Below are 27,179 nucleotides of genomic sequence, written 5' to 3'. Positions count from 1 at the left end.
GAGAAAAAAACGGGCAACCAATCAGCGGAATTGACATCTTACGATTATTGGAGCGAGCCGACCGGGCGCGTGTAACAAAAGAGCCGAGGTTGAATCATACGAGCCATGGACGATGCAAATACAGCATCGATTCGGAGAGGAGGAAAGAAATGGCGCACTGGAGAAACTAGGTTAGTACTCGAACACATACGGACTCGGTGGAAATAGATACGACACACACGGCCACACCGACAGCCAGACTTGCGGGGAGGGAGGAAGTCGTCATCATCGGAAATCTTCGCAAACGGCGAAGTTTTCACGCGGTACGTTTAACCCGTGGAAGAACATCGATCGATTTAACGATGATTGTCATCTCTCCGATGATAATGAAGAAAATTATATTGGAATAAAATCTATTATAGCAACGTCAAACCGGTGGTGGCCTCGGTCTAAATGTGTCCTTAGTTCTCAACGACAGCCAAATATTAGTTACGACTTTCAAAGGAAAAATAAAAACCACAAGTTATAATCCAACGTCGAATATCGCAGTTAAATATAGGTATTCATAGATCCTTTGCGCACGCAAGAGAGGACGCCAGGGCTATTACTCCCTCCCGTGGACTTTTTAATTATTTTTTTATTTTTTTATGTTACGCTATCCATTTTCAAAGTAAACGACCGCATTCCTCTTGGCAGACGTGCATCGTAAGGGACTTTATACGCCCAGAAAAAATTATCATGCGCACGAAAACAAAAATACACACATATAAAACACACCAAATTAATGCTTCGACAAAATTAAAAGGACGGGAAGAAAACAATGCGAAAGCCGAGCAATATGGAGAACTGCTTCATTATCGCCCCGGACATGGCGAGGAAGAATCATTTAAAATACACGAAACCGAGCCCGGAGGGGAGAAAGGCAGGGGTCGTAAAAACCCAGTAACTGTTTTGAAATCGTAAAACGGATGAAGCGGAGGCCCTTCCAGGAAGAGAGCGAGACTGTACGCATGCAGGCGTGCGTGGACCGTGGGGAATGGCTGGAGGGGCGGGTGGATTTTGAGAGGGAGGAGGGCGGGAGGTTCGTTTTGCTGCTTCCGACCCTCATAGAAACGACTGATGAAGAGGTCTCGTGCCTCGCGGGACTCATTCAATCACCGCTTTTATTCACCAGCTTCCGATGAATGGATACAATTCGGCGAGAAGGAACAAAACGGGGGAGAAGGGGGGCGTAAGTATTCGTGGCCGCCGGGAAAATTGGGGCAGAGGAAAAAAAGACCGCATGGAGGGACTACGGAGAGGGGGAAGAGACAAACCCCGTCGGCGCCGGTTTTTCCCACCACGGCACACGAGCGAAGGGGTAAATGGTGGGCGAATTTTCAAGGAACGAACGAACGGCCTGCCCACTAACGTGCGTGGCTCTCACGGCCAGTGATTTACACGCCCCACGGGAAGATTGCGGCCCCGCCCACGAAACCACAGCCGCCGAATCAAACCGCAGAATAACGAGGCACCGCTCCGTTCTGCAGGCACACATCGGTACCTAGCCCCCCGGAGGAAGGCGGGAGAGAGTTCAAAGGTCCCCCACCCTCTACGGCGCGTCTAAACAATCGCCGCACGACTTGGGTACGCACCACCGAAACCCGGGGGGCAAGGGAGCGACGTGAGATCAAGAGACTCAAAGGGACGGGGTTGCGAGGATTTCTCGGAGGCAAATGCAGTTGGGGGTGTATGTGAACCCTTGACATGCGGTCCTTCGAGAATCACTCGCATTTCTGGTGAGAAAGAGGTGGTGGGTCTGAACCGCAGAAGGGGATGTCCATGGGGACCAATCAGGGGATGTCACTACTAACCGACTAACTAAGCGATATCATCACGAGGGAGAACTCCAGCGGACTTAAACAAATGTTCCCCATCATTGACCTCGGGGACGCAGACCATGCCAAGGAGAGGGCTGCTAAACCCAAGTCTTCACTTATTCATATTATTCCAATAGTATTAAAGGTTATACAGAGACAATGACAAATTACGCATTTAAATGTGGCAACGAATTTTAGCTCCTAGAGAGAACATTAAAGGCAATATGCTCCATATATAGAGAGGGCTCGAGGCATAAAAAATTACGAGCCCTTTCATTTTGCCGGTGGCCTGATGTTTTCAAAATAACCCGTATAAAGACACTATCTTTAAATGGGGATGACACCCTATTAGTTGGACGTTACATCAATCAAAAGAACTATATATTCACCTAACGAGGCATATAAATGTTAACGCTGTTTAGAAAAAACATTAGCTCGATTACGGACAATGATGTTTTAATGAAACCATTTCAAATATTTATAGTACACAAAAAACCATACAGCGAATGCTGTGCTATTTTAATAAAATATTTAAAAACTTGATAAAATCATTCAAATACTTAAATTAACTATTTGGCCTAAAAGAGGAGAAAATATTCATAAATGCGGCCCAATAAAAGTATCAGAAAGCGCTTCACCTAGTCACTTAAAACTTTTATTTGATTCAACAATTCTTATTTAAGTACACAATAAAATGAACGCTGAAGACTATCCTTCAGGACGGATTGCCACATAACGAAAGGTAAAGAATACGTCAACAATTCAATTCTGTAAGGTAACGCGACTACTTACTATGTACAGGTAGCTCCGATTCCATCGAGGAAATTTCTACGAGAATTTTCTACACACTTTCGTTTTAAGGATGGGCACGGTATGACTGTCGCGAAAAACATTATTTCTCCATGACAAATTCCTACACTGCTTCGCGATTTCCCGGGTAGATTGCCACAAGATCATTAATCGTTCGCTTTTCGATCAATCTCATATGCTCTCCAGAATGTCCCTGGGACGGCCGCTCATTTGAAATGGCATCCGGTAGTAGATCAAATCGTTCCAAGAATGACTCGGCGCTTCATTTAGACCAGGCGTATGACCTGGAAACTCATTACTTCGCCTTTTACCGGTGACCAGTGACGTGATTCCACCGGATATATTTCTTTAAATATTTAATATTAAAACATCTCTCAATGCCCAAGTCCTCATAACCAAATAAACTTATGAATAATACGTAACAAATGTCTACGGCCCTTCGATAAGTTTGATGCAGATAACCTTTAGTCGTACACAAACCTCTGCTATTATAAAAACGATGTAATATTAATAGGGTTCACCAAATCCCAGAAATACACTATATAATTTCTAAGGCGACGGAGTACCAATATTGTTTTTTATTTCCATAAATCTGTGACCATATAACCATTTAAAATGAAGGCGCCTACATAATTAGATACTTAATATAATTATGACACAAGTGTACATCTACACAATTATTATTTTGGCCGATTTTCAACATATAATAAGCCATCAAAAAGGCACGACCAATACCAAAAAGGAGTACACAAACCAAATCTGTGCAAGCCATTTTTAATTAGAGTAAATCGCTTATGTATTCTACATTTCGCCACAAAGGATTTACCTGCCAAACTATCGCGATTGATAAATTGAATGGAGGAATTGTGGATTTGGCCACGCAGCACGCCCTGCAAGTTGGGTCAGAAACACGGTAGAAACCTAAATTTTAAAATAATACAATGATATACTTCTACCTGTATATACTATAAATAACATTACGCACGGCAATAAATTCTACTGACCAAAAATTAGACAACCAAAATGGAAATTGGTCTTTACTCCCTCACTAAAACTGAAAGTTGCCATTTATCACAAAAACTTTTAACCATACTCAGTTTACATCTAACTATCGACATCGCTCTGTTCCCCACCCTACCTACATATAAGAATTTGCAGTTCACGCTGCCTTTTTATCGAACTCAGGTGGAGGTCCGAGTTGTAGGCGATTTCAACATCAAAACACTTCACCCGATCTCGGGTTCTAATAAAACTAGAGCTACCTCTTATGTGAACACCTTACGGTACCAAATATTTTCAATGCTAGCCACATGCAGTTCTAAGACCTTGAGGACTAAGATTTTACAGTTTGCGAGTATGTAAGCTACACTGATTTACAATAAAGACCTCGGTAATTACGACTATGTAAGAGCCTCGGTTCTATTTTACGCCGTCTCGAACTAGTTCTAGGAAATGTGTACCAATGGTCTAATTATATCAAACGGCGAAGAACGCGAATAACAACGAGTAGTGCAGTAAGCAAATTAATTAACATTCTAGAGTACTTGGAAGAGCATTTTAGCAACTGTAAAACAACCCTTCAGAAGAAGCCACGCTAACTACAGAGTCTGCAACAGCAGCAATTGGCAATCTAATTTCGGTTAAAGATATTTTAACAAACATAAAACGGTTACGATTCCGAGCTACATATTTTTCTTAAGTAGTCGAGGCTTTTAAAAGGCTACAGACCTCTGCAGTCATTCGTATTCACAATGATAACATTTTTCTAGAATCCCATGAGAGAGGGAATCATTTAGCGGTATATTTTTATTTCAAGGCTACAAAAATTTAGTGTATTCTTGGGAAGACACTGCGCGAAAATCGCACAATAATTAAATTGCGAAATTTGGAATTAGAATGAGGAGTCGGGTAACTTATTGAACAAGGAATAAACTCAGTAAAACAATTTTCTGGATATCCAATTTGAAATAAATTCGCCTTGAAGTCTTCACCTTGGTGATTTAATCATCAATTGAATCATCAACACTTGTTGAAACGCCCTGTTAATTTCAACCCTGTTCTCACTGATGAGGATCAACCATTCTGATTTTATCTAGATTTTACTTATCTAAATAAAATCAAACTCAACTTTACAGATCTAGTTGAAAGGATTTTTACTTATGTAAAAATTTGAATATCAATTCTTGGACGGATTTCATTGGGCACTGATTACCATCATTGGCCACAGAAAACCTTCCCAGAAATAATACATTCAGCCTAACGATATTCCTCACTATGTATATCAGCTGGCCAGACGACCGAGTTCATTATTTTCGCAAATTAATTAGCTCCCGGTTAAGCAAAATCAAAGCTAAACCTAGGAGCGGTATTTTTACACCAAATAGACATGACAAGTTCAAAACAACATTAACCCATTACACTCCCACGTCAAATGACAAATTCCTTGCATTACTAGCGTCCAGGACAGTAGGGTAATTAGGGAAAATCCATCACGGCATCAACAACCATTCCAATCCCTGTATGCCCGTTTTTGCGTCAGCCATTTGGCTCGACTTCGGCATTTTCGTGGCTTGAACACATCAGCACGCCGAACGCATTTAAGAGACTAGAGCATCATCGGAGTGCACAGGAATGTTAACGAAGATTGACACCCCGGGTCGGATCCAAGAGAGATTCATCGCACTATTGCATTAACAGTGGACACCCTTTTATAACATATATCACTTGAGTTCGCAGCCCTCTTCTTTGATGTCGACATATAACCACGCTTGGACACAAAACGATTTACCTTTATACATTTCCTATTTAAAAGTAAACCAAAATATTCAATAAAAAATTTTGAGAGTGCTGACGTTAAGTAGGCTCAATGGCTTCATTAAATCAATGGAGAAGAGAAAACATCTTCCGACGGAATTCTGAAAGAGGGTAAAATATTTCAAACCCAGCCAAGTAATTTCATACTTTCCCACATTAATTCAAACGAAAAACGAGCGATAAAACGCACTGCAACAGCATGATTACACCGTCATTTGTTAATGTAACATCCAGTCCATCTCACCCTTTCATCAAAACACACGATTCGTCGTGGTTTTGCATCCCTTGGCGAAGGGCAAGGGCGTGCAGGAATATAAATAGGCCGGCCGGCGGCGGCAGTGTGGGCGGAGAGGCCAACGACAGCGCGGAAGGAAACGGCAACGGCCGATTTCGCCAGAGGAAGCCACCACGACGAAGAATTTGGACCTACTCGGCAAAATGAAAAGCGGCCAAACAAATCACCTTCCCTGTGATTCAGAGAAGGATTGGGTCACGATATGGTCACGGCGGAGGCATGATTCCCGGGCGCTAGGTGTGGTGCGAGTGCGGGACGAGGGTTACACGATAGAGGCTGGTAATACCCCTAGTCGGGGGGGCCTGGCCTAGGTCGGGGGCGTGAACTGGGTCAGGGTCCCTTTCATACGATTTTTTTTACGGCCGCTTTAGTATTTTAATTCTTAATGCCAGAATTTTGGGAGAATAATTAAAACAAATACATTGGACCTTAATATATTTCCGGATTTACCAACACCATAATAAATACGCAGCTGTCGCATTGTTGAGCTTATTTAAAAGCAACCGCGGAGGGTAAAATGTGCTTATTCAAATTGGATAGAACGATGAATATCGATTGGAAGATAGTAAGCCTATCACCAAATCCCTACCACAGTGGATTACGCACGTACAATCAAAACTAATTACAGCCATCCCCCGATTATATGGGCATTCACTCAGTTGATAAGAGGAAGGGATTACTGCCGTCACATGATGGATGCTCTCGATAGAATGTCCCCGAGAGAGAGGGCTTCCCAGTTACACAGTTCTTTACTCCGCCGTTCAATGAGTGATAAAATGAAAACTCCGGACTAGATACGTAAGTCACTTCGCTATGCTGGAGTCTAAATTATATGACCGTTATAGCCGACGAAGATTTTGACAATTTCCGTCTAAATTATGCCTTCTACCATTTAATCACAGGAATATTCCTACTACGAGCTTCTGCCAGGGTAAAAATATTTTACAAACACTTAAAAGAATTGTTTTATGATACCATTGTTAAGGATCCCTACCGAAGAGAAGTTGGAGAAATATTCGGAGAAGAAGAACGTTCGGATAACAATATTCATATACATGCTCTTCAGTTTAGTCCAATTTCACAAATTTTCCCAACTTTTAATTATAATAATAACAAATTAAAATTAATCTCATGCGTCATTTGAAAAGTCATTACAATGTAACCTATTGGGTTCCTTATTATGGATCGCGTAGTTTCACATTTTATAAAGTTTACAAAATTCTTATAAAAATAAAATCGAACAATTTACAATGATACCCTTTAATCTTATTCATTACTTATGCATTCCTGAATGTCCAAAATTTGCTATTATATTTCGGGCGGAACATTTTAAGGCTCACTATAAAAAGATTCCATAATTTAGTCACGGAGCAAAAAAAGGAAAAGCTAACTATCAACAGCGACCTATTAAAACGAGTACATTTCAGCCATCCATAGCCAATCAGTTGGCATTCATGATAAAAACAACGAAAATGAAACAAGGTCATTCCGAAGTTTTCGAGACCAGCTGCTAAAAGCTTACGGAAATAATTCCCTCGCTGCGTCCTCAAACAAGAGTGGAATATCACGAACAGCTGTCTAATAACTCCTAACGACAGGTGTAAGGCCCTAAAACCGATAAATTAAACACAATGACGCGGGGAAGTTACCGTGAAATATTCCATTAACACTAAGCTTCAACGTTCTTGTGCCTTGTATTCAGCTAATAACCATTCAGAAGAAAAGGATTGAAATGAATGCAGAAAAGTCGATAGAAAATGCTGTAATGTTTTAGCTACATTGTCTCCTTAATGCAAGTTATTTGGTTCGATCTTAACCCAGCTATGCGTTTCATTTTCCGTACACTTTTCATTAGTCTTTACACTGGAACGCACTCTTTGATCATGTGATATTTCTCACTTATAAGCAACTCAATTCTCTACTTAGCATTTTACGACCAGAACTAATTGCCGTGAAAACGACATGAGCACGGTGGGCAAGGTAAATTAATTCACACCAGAAATCATAGAAGTCGTCCATCAACATAATCATTAAAGAAATCTTACTCTTTCACCTAAGCTGCTGTCCACGGAACATTGCTAGATATTCATTTCGGATGTTAACCATAAATGACAACGATGTAAATTAGGAAATTTCTCGGTCATTACAAACCGTTTTAGATGTACTACAGGACCGAATTTCAAAATTAATCATTATAACTCACAGTAAATGACATGATTTTACCAATGTATGTATCCTATCCTGAACGAGTCCTTAGATAGGATTTCGAGATAGATTAATTTTAATATTGTTCACTTCTAGGCCCATTTTTGTCTTCAAAATGTTTTAATCAAATCAGGAAGCAGTAAATAATAATACGGTGAACACGGCGCTTATTAAAACTGAACTGTGCAACGCGCTTCGGAATAGACGAAACACCAACAGCCACCATACGAGCTCAAGAGTCCGTATCACGCTGCAAAATAAAGTTTCGAACATTGCGGAAAAGTGCAGTTTTTACATGAAATGGACTCCCGCTACATTTCCAATATATAACTATTTACGACAGCCATGCGCATTTTTTTCCAGCAACTATTTATTCCCGATAATATGTCTGAATTGCGACTTGATTCATGGGTTTAGAGGCTAGAATTGAACAAAACTGGAGAACTAATGGACGGGGCTATGATTGAGCATTTCTACTTAAAATATATATCGGAATTTATCACTTTTGTTTGAGGGTAATCGTACCTGGCCATTTGGTCATCTCCGACTTGTTTCGTGAAAGGGTTATTTCATATAATGGGTATTTCTCTGTTTTTATAATATCTCTTAGAACGGTGAAGGGTGATTATGGTAAGGGAATATGGATGTGGGAGTTCGTTATTACAATTTTCCGTCTTCTTCGTTTATTTATCTCATTAGTATCATAGGCTCAGAGGTGTTCGATGAGTAGGTTTTCTGTCATGGGGAGTTTTTCTGGGAAGGAGTCTATTGACGTTTGGATTTAGTGTATCGACATCCATTTATATCCTATAACGATATCCTTTTAAGGCATTTTCGGAGGTATTTGTCTCTAATAGACCAAGGGGCACCGGTCACTTTTCAAATAATTTTGATGCAGGTGTTTTGTATTCTGTTCAGTACTCTTATTCTATTCTGCTTAGGTGGGATTTTGCTGCATGTAACCAAGTTGGGGCGGCATAGGAAAGGAGGGAGGGATCATAGAGTTTTACAGTATTAAATTTGTTTTTCCGTTTAGGGTAGATTTCGGCTTAAGTAATGGATGCAATGCTATGGTTTTGATTATAGACAACCGGATTTGGGCTTCCCAGGTCAGTTTTTTTATCTGATGTTACTCCAAGGAACGTAACTGCTTGGGACTTGGTGTGAATAGGGGGGGGGGGCTTTTGGTTTTATCTTTCTGGAGAAGACAACATGATTGCATTTTTTCGCGTTCACTTTTTAGCTTCCAATCATCAGACCAGTCTTCGAAGGTATCGATTCTGGAGCTTTTCGGCAGATATAAGGGGTGTATAAAAACATTTCTTCGGCCACTAATTTAAACGGTAATAAATAAATGATAAAAAATAAGGAAAACATACGGCCACAATTTGGCTGCATTCAAATTCCATAGGAAATAGACAAATTTTAACAATGTAACATAAAGGTCAACAGGGCAATATATAAATGGCAGCTTTGACACGACATTTTATTAACAAAAACAAGAAATATTAACAGAAATCATTCTCAGCGCTCATGATTTCCGAGAAAATATTGGACTGAATACCAATGCAAAGACAGCACCAGCACTGGAATATTTCAAAGCAGTCTTCAATTTTAGCATACACAGACAAGTGGAAACTGCAACCCCTACGCGCATGCATTCCAGTCAACCAGACATAAAAACACTGGGATGCATATGTGGCATATGGATCATTGCTAAAACTTTTCTCTTAATCGGGGCAACGAAGACATTGATTTTTATGTCAAAGATAACGCCAAGGGTGCAACTCAATAAATATAAATGCAAAAAAAACAAGCAAATAGAGTTAAGTGATTGATGCACTAGTGGCAACCAATATTAACACACCATTTTGACGACTTACGATGACCGTCGCTGGTGTAATATAATGATTCTTCGCCGAAAAACCGATGCTGATTACTAGTACTTGAAGAGGTTTCTACATCACTCTATACCAATACGACACAATGTGCTCTGTGACAGCTTCGCTTCGGGGAAACAGTCTCTCCCAGGGAGACTTCCATGATATCCGCCTAGTACATAAAATAACCCCCACCAATGGAATACCCAAACGCTCCGCCCAGGCATACCATGCAGAGAAGTACGTCACAATAACAGGCCCGGGAATCGACCCCGCCCCGTGCATCACTGCCTTCCACCTCAATGTCGCCAAGATTCCTCCCGCAAAAAAAGTATTTAAAGACCAACGTGAAGGGGGCCATGTGAATGGGTTCGTGATGGGAAAACGCGACTTCCCGGATGCTTCAGAACTCTTTCTCTCCCTCTCCGCTCCCCATGCTCGACACAAAAGACTGTGTGGGAGGGAAACCAGAGTGGATTGGGTGGAGGGAGTCGAAGGAGTGCGGGAAAAGAGCCTTACCGACGCCCTCGAGTGGTCGGGAGAGCAAGCCGCAAGCCTCCTCAAGGGGGAGATGGAGAGTGGGTCGGTAGGATGAATTCTAGGGATTTCGGGATACTTTGGGGTTGTGGGGTTGGAGGGCCAAGAGAAGGAGACAATAGAGGGGGCGGGCAACGAGAAAGAGGGTGGGCTGAAGAAGCCGGCACTACCACTGAGACCGCAACTCTGAGGATATCCTGCGATTTAACAAAACAAGGAGTATTTTTCTGATGCGGGAGCGGGTAGGGAGATGGTATCAGCGATAACGAGGCGGTGAGTTGGCAAGGAATCCTACTCTGGCGCAATTTTGATTCTCTTAAGAAATCGAGTCTCCTGCGCTTTTAGGGGCATCCTTCAACCGTCAGATGAACAAATTAATCCCCGTGTATTACAATCGATTGTACATGCTTCATTTCGCGGAGTCCCCACATGTTAAGTCAGAAAAATAACTGGCAATCCTTGAAAATTTCACCTAGTACAGATTACGAGAATTCATTCAAAACTTACTCCAACCTAAATCATAGTGAGAAACCCATATTGAAGTTTACGCATTTTTATTATAAGTGATCTACCGGCTAATATCGGCTTTGGATAGACCCAATAACCAAATATTTCTACTGCCTCCACTAAAAAAACATAACCCAACATCCTACTCTACCACCAAGTCCCTCTTCAACTCCATACACTTCCTTCCTCACTTCATTCCGCCCAGAACCCCTATCCTATCCCTGCCCCTCCCTTCCTCGTTTTCCTAATATTCTCCCTCCCTTAAAACAATCTTCAACATCCCATAGCCCATCAATATCCTTCGCATCAATTTTTTCAGTCTACTTATAATTTTTCTCCCGACAATCCCCCACCTCACAATACCTAGCACCTCCTCATTTGCTTTCCTTTCTCTCCACTTCACCTTTTCCATCCTTCTCCACACCCACATTTCAAAAGCCGCCAATCTACGCCTATCATCCTGCTCATCACGAAAAATTACTCCACGCTGTTCTCTTACAGAGGAATTGTCGCGAAGAGCATACAACCGTTCCATCTGACTTAGCAGTTGCTATATTTTCGGCTAAATTGTGAATGCGTAAGAGTTATATTTTAAATGAAGGTTAGAGCGAAAGCAACTTATGAATGCAAATTCAATGTTTTGTAATCTAAGGGCAGATGCTCGAATCGAGTGCAGTCGAACGGCACAAAATAAAATGATTTGCACTAAACATATGGCTTCACTTGCGACGGTAAAAATATTTTCGTAATAGACGCTCTTCCAGCCTAAAAGATCCAACGAGATTCAAGATGGAGTTTTACCAGTATTATTACAATGGGTTTCGTGGAGATACTGGGAGTAATCAAAGCTTAGAATGAAGTAATTAGCATAAACATTGAGTCCGCTCTTGATAGTACACAAAATAAAACTGATTCCGAAAAAAATAACTTTTATTGACTTTCACATATTATTATCAACTAGAAACGCATTACGATTATCAGTATTCAATGGCAGTGGTATTAACGTTAATAAAACAATTATTTTTCAAAACTAAAATTCATTTATCCGAGTACAATGGCGGCACTAACTAACTACTGAATTACACTGGAGAATGTGAAGTATCCCGATCTATTTAACGAAGCATATTTTTTTAGAAGGTACCACGACTGGCGCTGTTTACTCTTAAGACAGCCAAAACTATAACTTTTCATTAAAAACATACGAAACGTTACTGTACGCATATGAAGTAGAGAAAACGAAGCGGGCAGTGGACACAGTGAGGAATTAATAAATCGCAGTCGCAGCCGCCCGCGTTTGAGAATGAGCTCCGACGTAAGACTTTCCGGGTCCCTAACTACATCGCCAGTACTTCAGGAACACCACCTCGACGTCACTCATATCGCTACCAATCGTTCCTTCACTGTAACTGACCCCACTGATTTTGCTAACAGGATTCAAAATTGGGAACCATCTCGCATAAAATATGGTGTTCAAGAATGAAATTTAACGAAGGCATCAAAACTGTCCAGGTTAAAAGATACGCCTTGAGGGAGCGGGATTGCGGATAAAATCCAGGAAATGTTTATACAATGGAGTGGAATAGCGGGCCCATCAATCTCAAAAGAGGAACGAGAATAAAAACTCGCGGACCATGAAAGGAACGGGCAATCTCTTGGGCATCTCAGTGGAGTTCAAGCAGAATTATAACGAGAAACCTACCGCGAAGAATCTAGTAATCTAGGGTCCAAAGTGATGTCAGTCAGAAAAAAGCTCCTCAAAAGATAATTACTCCCGGGTCGTGCTGGCTCTTCGCATCGACGAATGAAAACTAGGGAATTGCATTTAAGCAGGAAGTCCTACTCACGTCCGTACTGCCAGTTTTCAGTTGCAGAACAAAGTACTCCAAAACGTAGAACCATGCACTCACTCGTCACAATCATCATGACTTTCAAAGCCATAAATTTGAGTTCGCAGACCAGTATCCCTAACTGGGTGATTTATTCCAGTAGAAAATTAGTAGTCCAGTGTCTTGCTCAACACCGAGATAAAATAACAGTACATTCGCGCATCAAAGAAAATACGTATATCTTCATGTTTTGAAGGACGACCCATAAAGATGTTTTAATGACCCACTCAAGACTCAAGCCATGGAAGCGAACAAAAATTAAAGATTTACCTATGATATACCATTAACTCCAAATATTTCAACAGGTCCCTCAGTCTCCAGCAATTGTATGCCATAGGTGAACTACATATTTGGGATCCACAAGCTTTTCCCTTTTTCGCCTAATAGCAACGCGTTCAATATTTGCGCAAAACAGAACCAACTTACTAAACTTAAATCTATGACGAAAAGTAGAAAAAAATAACCTTTCTAATAATGGGTAATTCTTTTTAAAATATGACATGATTCAACACATTCTGGGTGTTTGACGCATTCATACTTATTAAGAAATTCCGTAATACTTCGCCCAAGTTAAACACCGGCCTTGGATATCTCCCACTACTACAGTAGTGCTGCGGGGAATTCATTTTTTACGAAACGCGTTTCCGCTCGGTGCATTCCGAGATGGAATATACAAAAAGCGCGTGAACGAGAATAGTTGGTTCACGACAGGGATTTGGGAAACCAGCAACCCGAAAGAGGAAAAATGTGATTGATGGCAGAGAGCGGCGAGGAGGGGAGTGGGAGGTGCGGTTATAGCATGGAGACGGTTGACAGTAATATACGCCCTGTTTACGAATATGCAAAATGGACCAGGTGAGTGAGACCCGCGCTGACAGCAATTGATAAAGGAGGCCAGAAAATGGCAACGCGCGAGAGAAATACGAACATTTGCCGCGGAACGGAAATGCGTGCAGAGGAATGGACAGCACTGAGGATGTTAAAGCCGTTTCAAACGCAGCAAAGCGATCACGACAGGCTGCACTGTATTTACAGAGGGATTTACACTTGATCGAAAGGTCAAACTTGCATCGTGAGCGCTGACGGTCTTGGAAGAGAAATATTTTGTCCGCTGATTTTTCGTATGGCGAAAATTTGGTCATCTACAATCATATAAGGACCCACGGGTACATCAAATATCTGAATAATCACGCAGCATTATTTCCGAAATTAGAAATGGAATTTTTCAGGTTTACAGAAAAAATTGGGCATAACCGCCAAAAATCGAGTTAGCCAAAAATATGGACAAAATTCAATGTAAAGAGCAATGTAAACCCTGATCATAGAAAATAGCCATAGAAAGACCCCCACGAATATCTGAGTATTTCCATGCAACATTATAAAAATGCTAATCAAATAAAAAAATGCAAATCATACGTTCAAAATCTATTTATACTTTTGGTAAACTAATTCAAATTAAAAACACTTACATTCGTGCATAGAGCGTCTATGGATACAGAGACAGGCTAATTAAAAGTAAGTTTCTCAATTAAATACCACAGTCCTGAGTGATAAACAAGGAAGTCTCGCACCAAGTCCACTGGATAAAGCATGAGCAGAGACAAAACTTCTTCAATGTCGGCGGAAGGATGCTATAAGCAAGTTTAATTAATAAACGGAAGGTCAGTTATCACTTCGCGCGATGAAACAACTGACACCTCCCTTGCAATCCACGGAGCACTCTGTAACTCGGGAAGAACTTACGTCTCACCGCGTAAAATTGTACGGCGATGTCACAATTTCCCTCAAATTTAAGGATGGTGGGAATACACACGGCGAATAAAGGCGGATTTAATTTCAACTTCGAGCAAGTTTAATTAAAACGAGCACGAAATGCAGATAGAACTTCAATATACCAATAGGGACTTAAGTCCTCACTAAGGATGACTTTAACTTCCTCCGTTCCAAATAATAAGTGCATTCCACCCAACTCCAGCGAGTGCATTTGAGTTCTCACGGATACTCGTTAAGCCGATGGAAATGACCACGTCATGAACTGTAATAATAACTGCGGAACTAAGTCACACCATGTGAAAACGCTTGACTCCTCCTAGTATACGAGATATTAAATTTGTAACGAGTACGGAACAATCGCAGAAACAACCGTTGGGTTCGCATTGAAACATTCAATGATATGATTCCACCTGACCAATCCGCCAATTTAAGGTAAATTGTTCCGGCCATAAAACGATATGTCCCACTCTTCAGGAGGTAAAAACGCTGAGTCGCAAGTCAAATGAAAGGCATGTCAAAAATATCACTCAATTTACGATTAATATGACTCATTTAATTTTGATTCTATGAAGCATAGTTAGGCCGAGCGTGAAAATAGTGGAAACTTATAATAGAAAAAGGAAATACAGTATTAATGGCCATAAGGTTGGCAAACGGAACGGTTTCGTGATTACAATGGCAACTGTAAGCGTAAGTACAAATCCATCAATCAATTATTAATTGTCGAGTATGCAACAGACACACATACACCTTTGAATTATTAACTACTTTTTCGCACTGTCTCTCTACTTGGCAGCGTGACCCTTAGATTGTTCGAGACAAAATGGATCCCAGGCTACTGACTCATTACCGTTTCACCTTTGGTGAGCAGCACTTTGCTCACGCGCTGCAAGTAAGCTTCTCTCGGGCACTTCGCGTGAGTACATGGAATGACAAATCACGGTTAACGGTGTCGTTGAAATCACTTCCATGCGGTGGTACCGAGGCCGGCCGAGCCACGCTGGCTCCCACGGGGTCACTTCTCTGCGAGACCCCAGGAAGAGGTCTGCAGTAATGGACCCCGTGGTTCCCGGGATGATTCGACGGTAAGCCGTTTACTCTTCGCCGCGAGGGAAAGGGAGGAGCGGGGCGGAAGGCGTCCCTACGCGTTTATCACCCGAAATGAATGGGGATGCAGGAAGAGGAGGGGGAAGTACTGCCTGCTTCGGGGGCTGGGAAGCGTAATAGGACTTCCTAAAGATGCTATCAGCTTCCCTCTCGAGCACAAAAAGGAGAGGAGCATTAAAAGCAAGAAATACGCCGTTACGATGTGAAATATTATCGCTTTTTCAAAAAATACCTTCCTGTATTCACTTTAGCGCATACGAGGAAGAAGCGACACCCCCACTTTAACACAAGAATCTTTGGGAAGGAAAATGGAGACATTATATTAAGGTTATCATTTGGGAAGTCGGATATTTCTCTCTAAATTTACGGGACACTAAAAATTAAAACCTGACACCTCCGCTTCATAATCTGATGAGTTGAATGACTACATTTCCGCCACAAATTCTCAATTAAACGCGTAGCCCCTGCCTGCCCACTTAAAGAGCCCCTTCAGGGCAAAACAATAATGCGTGTTAAACAAGATAGAAAGGCTGGGTATCCACGGCATCATAAAATTTAATCAGATGAGGAATGTTCCCCGAGCACACCCTGCAAATTATTTCATTTTGTACGGTTTTTGTAATTAACTTTTAAATATTTAAGGAAGTGCACGAACTGATATTTGGGTAAGCAAGTATAGGGATGATTATTTCCCCCTACTAATTTATATCAAATAATTTATTCATTTAAAACATTAATCACATACATCAATAGCGTCAATTTACAGTGTAAAATATAACAAAAGCATGAAAGAGGACAAAATAAAATAGCATTATAACAATAAACCATGAGAAACGAACGTGGACAAGGGAAATATTCAATTCGTTGACATGTGGGATAAAGCTTTGGTGATGAAATTGTTATATGATAAATCAAAAGTCTACAGTGTGAGGGAGTGAATTTAGAAAGGATTAAATTTAGAACAATTTTAAAATTCCTTTGGAGCTTTTACTAGTAAATACAAGCATTTAACAAGTAATTCCTTCATTTAATCAGAATTATTCTCAGAAATATTACACACACATTTAAAAAACCCAAACCCCATTGCTAGAGATTCAGCTTGACAAAATATACATATGATCCAACATTCCAAAGCCATGCACTAATTTTAAAAGTGTGTGCTTTGATCATGAAGTGAACATTCTTGCACAGTAAAATATGTCGCAGGAAAACCTGACACGCTCTGGCTTCTTGGAAAAAGGAAGGGGCATCCACATATATACACACACATTTGGGACAGCAGCAAAGGCAACACAGGAAACGCGGAAAGAAAAAAAAACCATTACGAGTTGCCTGCTTGCCCTAAGCCACCATGGGTTACTCATTGGATGAAAAGAGAATGGTACTCACCACCGTGATTGGGTACACTGGATTCAGAATGGTGAAGAGGAGGACGTGGTTCACTTTGTCATTGTCTGTCCTGAAACAAAGCAGAAGAGATTTGGCTCAATAACGGAAACATGAGCGTTTGGACGGAGAGGAAGAGGGTGAGAGATGGGAGCGTGGGAGGCCGAAAAGGGTGGGCCGGTGATAAATTGCCGGGGGTTTGAGTGAGAGAGCGCGGGTTCGAGGGTGTGCGGGGGTGTGGGCTTAAGGGGTGAAAGACGTGTTTGGGGGAGGGAGGAGAGAGGAAAGAGTGGCAGAGAACTGAGTCCTCAGGGGTTGTCGGAGGGCAGGGGGCGTTTCCCCACCCACGGACAACCCAAAGGTTAACACTGTGAGGGAACGGAGGAAGACAAAAATGAAACCAAACTCACGCGGCGATAACTCTTGGACTTAGGCGTCACATTGCGAAATATTTAAGGCAATACGCGATAGCTCTAGAATGGTTGCGGGGAGTAGGGAATGCGAAGGGTATCTGGAGGAGGGAAACAACAAGCATCACTTAGTGTAAAACAATTGCTTCGTCTCAATAAAATAGCTGGTATGAGAGTTTAGAGACAAGTGCTATTGTTCTGATATCACTGCCTTCAATGAATTCGCTGTGAAATTTGCATCAATGGAATGTAACTACACCATCCCATTTCATATCCTGGAGTTTTTGACAACCTTAAGTCGTTGGTATGACTTCACTATATATATATATATATTTTAGTTAACAAATGCAAGCAACAAATTAAGTGCAGCCGCCACAAGTACTGAATGTACACTTTCCTTAAGAAAGTAAATTTAATGGATGAAAATCACGACCGTTCGTAAGTAGTAATTAATTATGCAATTGCAAGTATATGACATTTTTAGAAGGCTCTTAGGAACTGAACTCACAACTTAAGCGCAGAAAAAGAGGTCTTACGGGGTAGATCGAAAGAGTTTAGATTGATTTGAACTTTTATGAGCACCAAGAGAACAAATGCTTCATTTCTAAAATGTATTTTTCGACTGGTATTCTGTGTTGAACGTATGACCAGGAAAAAATTCACCACAGGCCTATTAGAAAATCGTGCACGCTCGAAGAGAGTATCAGCTGAGATATACTTCAAGGAATCAACGATTTCAAATATTATCACGAGGTCAAATGAAATTCGGTTTTGGCTGATAAATGCGAGGAAGAGTGTGAACCGACGTCGCGGAGTTCCGATTAAAGACAGATCGCGCACCGTTCCCAATCGGAAGTCCAGAAATAATTTTCCACAGCGAGTTAGCCGAAAATTTACTGCCGTCTCCAGATGAAAAAACAATGCAAATTAATGTGTCGTTGTGGAGTCCTTCCCAGAGAAGAGTTACGATCCGCCAGAGCTATCCAGCGGGATGGAGACGCAATTTTTACGAGGCCCATTTCACGGACTTGGACGTAAATAATAAATCAGTGGAAAGGTAGCAGATTTATCGCGCCAATGACTTCACATCCCCAACGCCATTATCAAAACAATCGTTTTCCCGCGATACTCTCTCGCCTGAGGGCGTCACTAAGCATCCCCATCCGGGTTTTTTTGGTTCAATTTATGCAGTCATGGCAACGCTGTCATTTAACCTCTTGCTCTTGACACTCGCGATAATAGGTCTGCACCGAGCAGAAATAGTGGGGAAGGAGGATCATTTGAAATTCGCGTCTTTGGGAAACAACTCTAGAGACGGTGGATATCCAAAACTATGCCAAAACCAAAAGAGATGAATTCGCCAATATTTCCCAAGATCACGAATCACATCAGAATTGGAGGTTTTTAAAGCAATTATTCAGCAAGCAAGTGGAAAAACCTCATGGTATTTAGTACTTGGGCAAGAAAATGGCTAGTAAAGGTCGTCAAAAAGGTGGCCGGATGCCTGTATATCGCCGTCCACTTGACGTGAACATAAATCCTTCTTGAGAATGAACTCGGACTTATTTTCTTGATCACAGATCGAAATAGGTGTACTCACCCAATACATCAATGGGAATGGTATGAGACACAAATGGGAGGAAATGCACGTTCAAAATATTGAAACGCAAGCGACAATAATCAACCACAAGCAAATAAATAAAAACGTGCTAGAGAGACCATAGAGGCACTATTTCAACATGACTCATGCACTCCCGCACGAGGAAAGGCAGGTTTTAGCAAGCCTCGTTTAACTACCCCGCAATCCATTTCTACTAATGGATTGGCCTTTCAAAATACCTGCTTATAATCCTACAGGAAGCTCAGCAGATGAATCTCAGAATACTAAGATCTTGGACGTAAACAAAGCGTTAATCCCTAACGTTAAAAAAATGGACGGGAATACATCTGATGCGTCATCACCGCCACGCGTATGCAACTCGCATTCCTCAACTACAAAATCACCCACCGGATTTATGATCCGAATCTGATATTTACGGCAACTATCTGCGGTTCGTTTATAAGCAATTAGATGAATGGAAACGGCCGCTGGGACGCCTCACCGCGTCAAAAATTATCCCAGAAAAGGTGCCAAGTAGGGCTGCACTCCCTGCAAAAGGACCCTCGAAAGGACGCCTGCCAGTTTGACGAGCGTCCGCAGCAGAACGAGTGCAGCACAGTTGATGACAAACTGGGGAAATGTTCACGCCAGGTGAGGCCTATAATTATATGGAAACTTCCAGGGGGGACTGCTTCCGCCACTTCAAAGACAGCGAAGACGATTTATGTTGGACCGATAACAGAATCCCAACGAGTCATGCATAGCTCAGAAACCATAATACTCACGCATGCAGGGACACCGAAAATAGGACGCAAATTTATTTCTTCGGTCGGCCTAGGGAAATCTACTAACGCCGCATTGCCGTTTTGCCAAAAACGCAAATCCTTCGATCATCTCATGAATCTTCGTTAAGACTTCAGCAAGAAGACACTCGTTAGGAAACCCATATCCAGAAGGCAAAAATAATTTTGAGTGGGAGCATCCGATCAAATTAAATGTGCTAGAGGTATCAGTTTTTTCGATCACATAGGCGCCAAAGGAAGTGAGAGAGTCATAGCAATAATTATTGTTTTTAAATTAATTTCGGCTCGTAAGATTATTTATTAAAAAATTCTAATACTCATTCATAGATTCGAAACTTTTGATTCACGTAACATACTTTTGATTCACGCAAAATGAAAAATTATCCGCATCAATACAGGATATATCAACGAACTAAGAGAAACCTGGGTGGTCACAGAAAAATTATATTATCTAGAGAAGAAAACTAGTAATAATGAATTTATGTAAATGCACTGGAAGACAACACTCCTGAGAATACTCGACGAAATTTCGGAAAACTCATATCACTTCATTGTGCAACTATTCCGCACTAAAAACAGGGTTTGTCGGCCAAAGGTGGACACATCGTCAACATCACTTTCAGCGAATTTACGAGGACGCACATCGCTGCGTCTCTAGGGAGAATGAAATTCAACCGCCTACCCCCCAAACCTTTGTTGCACTCTCACACAGCGGTTCTCAGAACGCCAAAACTAGAGACCTCACTGCTGGCGAGAGATATTCGACGCGATGGATGTAGAGTGGTTTCTTCATCGCGGCTTCCAACTCGACAACAGACTTCATTCATCATGCTCCCGGCATTTCCACATTGCGGTCGACATCGCGTGCTCTTTGAACACCCGAAACCACTAGTGCTGGCGAGACGAGGCGTACACTACGGACCCCTCAACCGAACACACACCATCTAAATGAGAAACGCTAAACTATTCCAAGATTAATTCTTCCTTTCATAAATCCGATTACCCAGCAAGGCCGATAAATCAAAGTTTGCTACAGACGTGAGCGTTAACGTAAAAAAAACACGATATTACGGAAAACCCTGGGAACATTAAGTTTCATATGAGCACGGCGAAAACTAGCGGCTATCTTATTAAAAGATACGATGCCGATGCCCTCTTCAATCTTTTTAGATAGTGTCCTATTTGCTCGTACGGCGAGAACACCTCACAAGGATACGGGCGTTACATGGAGCGGGGAACCCGCATGACGAGGACACGCCAAGTTCCACGCCTTCTCTGACATTACTATTAACAACACCCATGCGGTTATCTCAAACGGGGAGATCACCCTTACATTTCTCGTCAACAGGATAACGTACCTGGGTGGGCGATCCGCCTCGCAGCGACAGGCGAAGAGTGGGAAATGTCAATGGGAAATGTCTTGCAAGAAGCAAAGACGAAACTGATTGAAATACAATGCAGGGAGAAAACTGAGAATACAATATGCAATTATTTCCGGATACATTTCACAACTGAACGATCGACTCGCAAACGCGAAGTGCGAACAAACGGGATAATTAAAAGTATCAATTATAAGCTGAATTTCACTAGAATTTACGTACACAATGAAGCTGAATCTCTCTGTTCACACAATTATTTTGAAAATAAACGGTAAATATTTCCATTAAATGTCTCAACTTCGCATTGTTTGTTCTAAATTGGTCCTTTTCTTTGTAGTGACGCACTTGGCGAACTCAGTGCTCGTAGAACACACTTAATTTTTTTCTATCTAATTAGCAAGAGATATGGCCCGTGAATTAAGACACTCGGAGATAAGCACGACACAAATACGAAATTCTAAATTATACTAGAACCCTATGGAAATCATGCTGAAATGTGTCTCTGCATATCAGAGAAACAAACCGGCAGGTAAAAAAGGTATTAGAGGGAAAATTATCGACGTGAAAAACGAATCATGTTTAGCCTATTACAAATAATTCAATGCTAAGATACAAAAACTTAAATGGAAAAATTTAAATGTTGGCTTCATTAAGGAGTTTTAACCAACTACTTCTCTCGATTAAGTTAAACCTAGTCGTTGGCAACCTTACATCATCAAAAATAATGTTTGGGCAGTTCCCCTAAGGGCTACAAAAGTTGTCTGATGAGTCAACATTGCTGAAAATACTCTTACAACAGGACTTGCAGATGGATGCCTTCACCATCAAATTGGAATAGCTTAAGCAGCTCCAGTTTTCCATGTACCTTTCCGACTTTTTTCATACAATAATCTGGATAAGCATTGAAGTAACCACGCAAGAAAGGGGTTGAAAAAAGGCGCCAAAATCATTGGAGATTTCCCTTAAGTAAAATGACTCGAGTAGGATTTCTCAATTGCCGTTAGTTCTTTCAGTTTCAATAATTGTGATTAGCAACTTTCGATGAATTCAAATTAAACCCATTTTACAATGACCTCTCAAAATACTTCTATTTTTCGTCAAATACACCTTTTTACCTGATAAGATTTCCACTACTAATTTTAAGGCATCCTCCTAACGTTAGTCCCTCCCATGGACCCTCCGATCACCCCTAGAGCTGTGCAGGCGGGAGGAATGATAATTGCTCCTGGTAGGGTCACCCATACCAGATAGGTCGAAGGTTAGGAGCCAGACGAAAGGTAGTCCACGCAGCGTCTGTTCCTCAGTGAGGCGGCTGCAAAGACGGTTTGACCCCAGTGCGGCGGCCATTGAGCGATGGTGTCACATTAAAAACACTACTGAGGAAAGCTACGGGAAACCACCTGAATTACTATTCCCAAGAATATAATGATGGAATATATAGAGAATGAAAAGGGACTTGATGTGGAGTAGGTTGCTGGATTCTGTTTTGTTAGGAGTCACAAAATATTTATTTGATATTGTGTCCATCCAAAACTTACCTCAACCGGTAGATTACTAACTTAATACTACAAACGTATGAAATGCAAATTTCCCAGGTAAGAAAAAAGAAGCCATTATTACCGCAAAACTTAGAATCAATATGAGAACTAGAAACAACATGAAATACTAGGACGAAAGGGATTGCGGTCAACGTTTAAAAAAGACAAAAATGGAATTTCCACTCACTGTTGAGTGCAAGAAATAAAACTGAAGCGTCACATAGCAAATTTTCGGTGAGTTTCGTAGAAGGAAATGCATGAGGGGCAATGTAAATTAACTCGTTTCCTCTAAAACTCAAGCATTGGGTAGAATTCTGGGCTTGATTGTACAGTGTCAGTTCAAATATCAACTATGATGCAAAGAAATACAGGTTTCTGTAAGTTTGAACAAGTCTTACGCTTTGGGAAATATTTCAGAGAATATGGTAACATTTCATTCTCGCTGAAATACCATACCAAGCATGGCCGTTTGAACAATGTCTCTAGCCAAGGGACGCCGCGTAGCACCGGCTCAATGTAAACAGGATGGGCGCCTCCGGAACAAGAGGAGCCCGAGGAATTGGAGGCGAAGGGCTGGAGGGACGGCGCGAGTGTAATCCTAGGGGCCGCGCGACCGTACCCGGAATAGACGCCCACGGCCCCGCACAAGAGGAGGCGGCGGTCCACCGGGTGAGGTGGACACGCTCCTGCGACCCCCGGGCCCTCCCTTCCACGCCAACGACAAACACCTCAGACCACCGTCCCCTCCTCCCGCGGTCCCCCAACCACCCCCGCGGGCGTTCCCGCGTTACGTGGCCATTCCAAATTTAAAGCCAGGGGCGGACGAGTGGGGTGTTAACACGGGTATGAGGTGGGCGAGCAGTCAAAAGAGCCCACAGTGGGTCTGAGGACGGGGAAGGGTTTTGGGGAGGGAGCGAAATGGGCGGACTTGGGAGAAATGAAGAGATGGGAGGGACGGACGGGCGGACAGACAAACGACTTCACGCAGGGCGACATTGAGGCCAGCGGGTTACTCCTAACATTTCTGCCGAGTAAAAGGAGAAGTGAGCACATACAGTGGAGGAGGAACTTGATTTGGTCTGAACCGTGACCGGATTGTTCCGACATTTCAATCCTCATTCGCCTGCTCATATTTCTGTTAAAAACCACAAGATGTTTTTCAAAATAGTGGCAGAGAATCTATGATAACCCAGAATACATTTGTTTTCGCTGCCTGTTTAACAGAGTAAGAACATGTAATCAGTCCTGAAAGACTATGCACCCAAATGAACACACTTTTCAAAACAAGCTATTCAATAAAATACGATAATTTATACAAGTACATCCCGCCTGTGTTCCAGTCGCATTGATAAAATTTTAAAAAGTAACAGTTTCAGACTTATCTTTATGCCAAATATGAGGTGTGATGAAACAATAATGCATTTTCGACGAATCTGGGCGAACCTTCGTTGTCAACATCACCGTGTACACGGTTTCCAAATCAGGAAGACCTCATGTAAATGACCAAAAGTAAGGGGTGCAAAATAATTTTCCCTTCTAACCTCCATCTTGGTGCATTTGAAGATGAAATCATGCTTGATGGACTAAAAACTCAGTCATTAAGGGGTATAGTAAAACAAATGTTACTAAGGTGGTATGATACGGTGCACAGACGGCTCGGGCCTAACTGCACCGTAAACTCGGGAAAATCTATGCATTTCATGGCAAACAAAGTAACCTGGTGAACCAGGTTTTGTAATATATATAACCTTCTATGCAGGAGGTTAACAATAGGTATTTCTTCAATTATTTTAAGTGGAAAAGCCAAGATAACATAAGGAACAGTAACTTGAAAAGCATTAGAGCCTAATGTAACAACAGATGTATTTTTGACGAATTAAGTAAGAAGTACCATGCCGATTAGGGGGTGAAGACCACAACAATAAAAGGGTGAACTGTGCTCAACAACGATCGAGGCTGGCCTGCTTCCGGGTTCCTCCCGCCTTAAGTGGAATGACGGAGCTCGAAGATGTGACCTCTCATCCTGTGACTCCGTCAGAGGACGTCGTCCGAAAATGGAATGGGGAGGCACAAACGAAGGGAAGAAAAGAAACAGAAAAAAAACTCGTGGCGCCTTTCAACACCCATACCCTAAACAGCGCCCTATCGTGCCTGGGCGGTTCTCCGCTCATTTTTCAGCACTGGAAAAAACTGACATGCGTCCAGCCTCAAGTTAAATGATTCCTCGATCCAAAAATATATAGAAACGCTGACGTACAATTGATATAATTAACAGAACCAATTACGTTGGCTCCCGGAGTGGAGCGCGTAGTGGACCTAGGCGTAGGGGCCTTTTCCAAGCAAATTTTTCGACCGCGACGCCGAAAGCAAGGGTGAGGCGAAGACGGTCGAAATGAAACTTTTGGATGAATACGGCAGAGCAGGAAATAGCTACTTATACAATAAATTCAAAGAAAAAACCACGCTGAAACTTTTATACTTTAAGAGAAATTCCCATGGTACAAGATAAATCCTGGTAGGGGTGAAAGTTCACAACCATCAAATATTACGCCACACGAGCTTCCGACACGGGTAGAGGAGATCGAAATATTCAGGTTACCCCATGCGTCTCAGATGGGGATGGAAATTTGAATTCAAGTCTTTTCATGAATATATTAATTTCGTCCTACATTATGCATACAGACCTGTATCCGAAACACAATACTCATGCTAAGGCGGTGAGTTTACCGGATTAACTGCGTAGCGGTGTGCTTCACCTGAACAAAATGTAATTCAGTCTTATACCCACTCACTAGAGTCTACTCTCTCGATCCATGGCCAGAAAAAGGCAAACATCAAATTGAATTCCAAAATTCATACTCATATTCTCATTCCCATGCGCCATATCGTGATTATACCAACTACGGGCGACCAATATTCACACCTTTTTACGACGGTGATACAGAAGGAGCAAGACTAAATGGACAGTTTAATAAAACAAAAAAAACAAATCAAATTATCATCGCCTGGAAAACAAAATAAACAGCAGACATACTGAGACACTATGGCTTCACGAACGCGAAACTACTTACGGGGGACCCGGCCGCAAAGAGAGCCAACAAATTACGTCAAGTCAAAATGAACAAATATGAAGACATGAAATGGGTTAGACGGTATTATACTACACGTCGAAAACTGTCATATATTAAAACGTAGAACAATACGATGATTAGAAGAAAAAATGCAGCAGGGAATGTACGAATGGCGGTCAATCACACGCGTGCGTATTAGAACACGAAGAGGGAGAAAATACAATTGCAAATTACTTGATTCCAATGGCGTTATGGATCCAGACGTCTATTAGGTTGGCTGCACTGCCAACCATAAAACCATTAACACGGTAATCAACCCTTAGGTCGGTTTGGCAGGTAATGGTAGAGTTCACCCAGTACTAAGCCCTATACGGTGAGTGAATTTCACACATCAAGGTAGGGGATCAGTAGTCCAACGTTCTAGCCGTGGACTACCGCGACCCACATAGTACCAACATAAAACACAGAATTAGGAGAACACAATATTTGAGCCATTTCGTGAAAATTCCTTATTGATTTGATCTAAACTGCGGAATTTAAATCTCGGCGAATTTTTCTACACATATTTTACCTTAACGATGATGTTGAGCGAATTCCGCCGTTGTGACGGTGACATTTAGGCTTTAATAACAAAACTTCACCGATTTTGTGTACCATTCCTGCTATATTTTTATTTTCTGTCCATTCACACCACGTAAAAACAAGAAAATTTGAAATTTTCAACTACGACCGTTCACAAAAACCTTAAAACATCCAAGTGATTTCCGGGGAGCTGTACGGCAGGCAGGCATTTAATTAGAAATTTCAAGTAACAGAGGACGACACACGATGGACCTTCTACGTATAGATTCCAGTTCTCTCTTTACATTCCATTAGACGCTCGAGCGAGGGACAGCGGGGGCGGTTCGGAGAAGACAAAGAAACCAAAGCATGGAATCCCTCGAGCCTCGCGGACCATCGATATGCCAGACCACAGCAGATTGGGGTCCACAAGGCGAGACCCCCCCCCCCCCCTCACACCACTTAACGACTTTACGGTGGAAGAGTAGGGAAATATTATCAACGCCGGAGTGTATACGTTAACTTGGAAGCGTTCCAGAGACAAGAAAGGATTCGAACAATGAAGATTCTTGATTGCCGTTCGGAAGCGATAGTCTTCTCACCGCGATCCCCACTTAAAACCCCTTCCCCTAAATGACGCCCCTATACCCTTATTTATCTTCACCATTCTTTGGAATGTGGATATTTTTAGGCGCAGAGCAATTATTTCACTGAAATCGGGCCAGATGTTTTCCGACGAGAAAACCTATTAGCAAACTGCAACAACTATTCCCGAACAA

The 27,179-nt window shown here is 41.8% G+C and overlaps 1 protein-coding gene across 4 annotated transcripts in view; it reads right to left on the bottom strand.

Moving 5' to 3' along the window:
• The window catches only part of LOC139695431 (heterogeneous nuclear ribonucleoprotein L-like), a 207,290-nt gene that overhangs the window by 60,327 nt on the left and 119,784 nt on the right, over window positions 1–27,179 (bottom strand). For all 4 annotated transcript variants that reach the window (XM_071594218.1, XM_071594219.1, XM_071594216.1 and 1 more), the window contains exon 3: window positions 17,042–17,111. In XM_071594218.1, the coding sequence (XP_071450319.1) occupies window positions 17,042–17,111 (70 nt within the window). The remainder of the gene's footprint in view (window positions 1–17,041; window positions 17,112–27,179) is intronic.

Source organism: Hetaerina americana, unplaced genomic scaffold (genome assembly GCF_022747635.1).
Source record: "Hetaerina americana unplaced genomic scaffold, ioHetAmer1.1.p SCAF_6, whole genome shotgun sequence".
NCBI classification, from domain to species: Eukaryota; Metazoa; Arthropoda; class Insecta; order Odonata; family Calopterygidae; genus Hetaerina; species Hetaerina americana.
The sequence above is the reverse complement of the archived record's forward strand: the minus strand, read 5'-3'. Positions and strand labels throughout refer to the sequence as shown.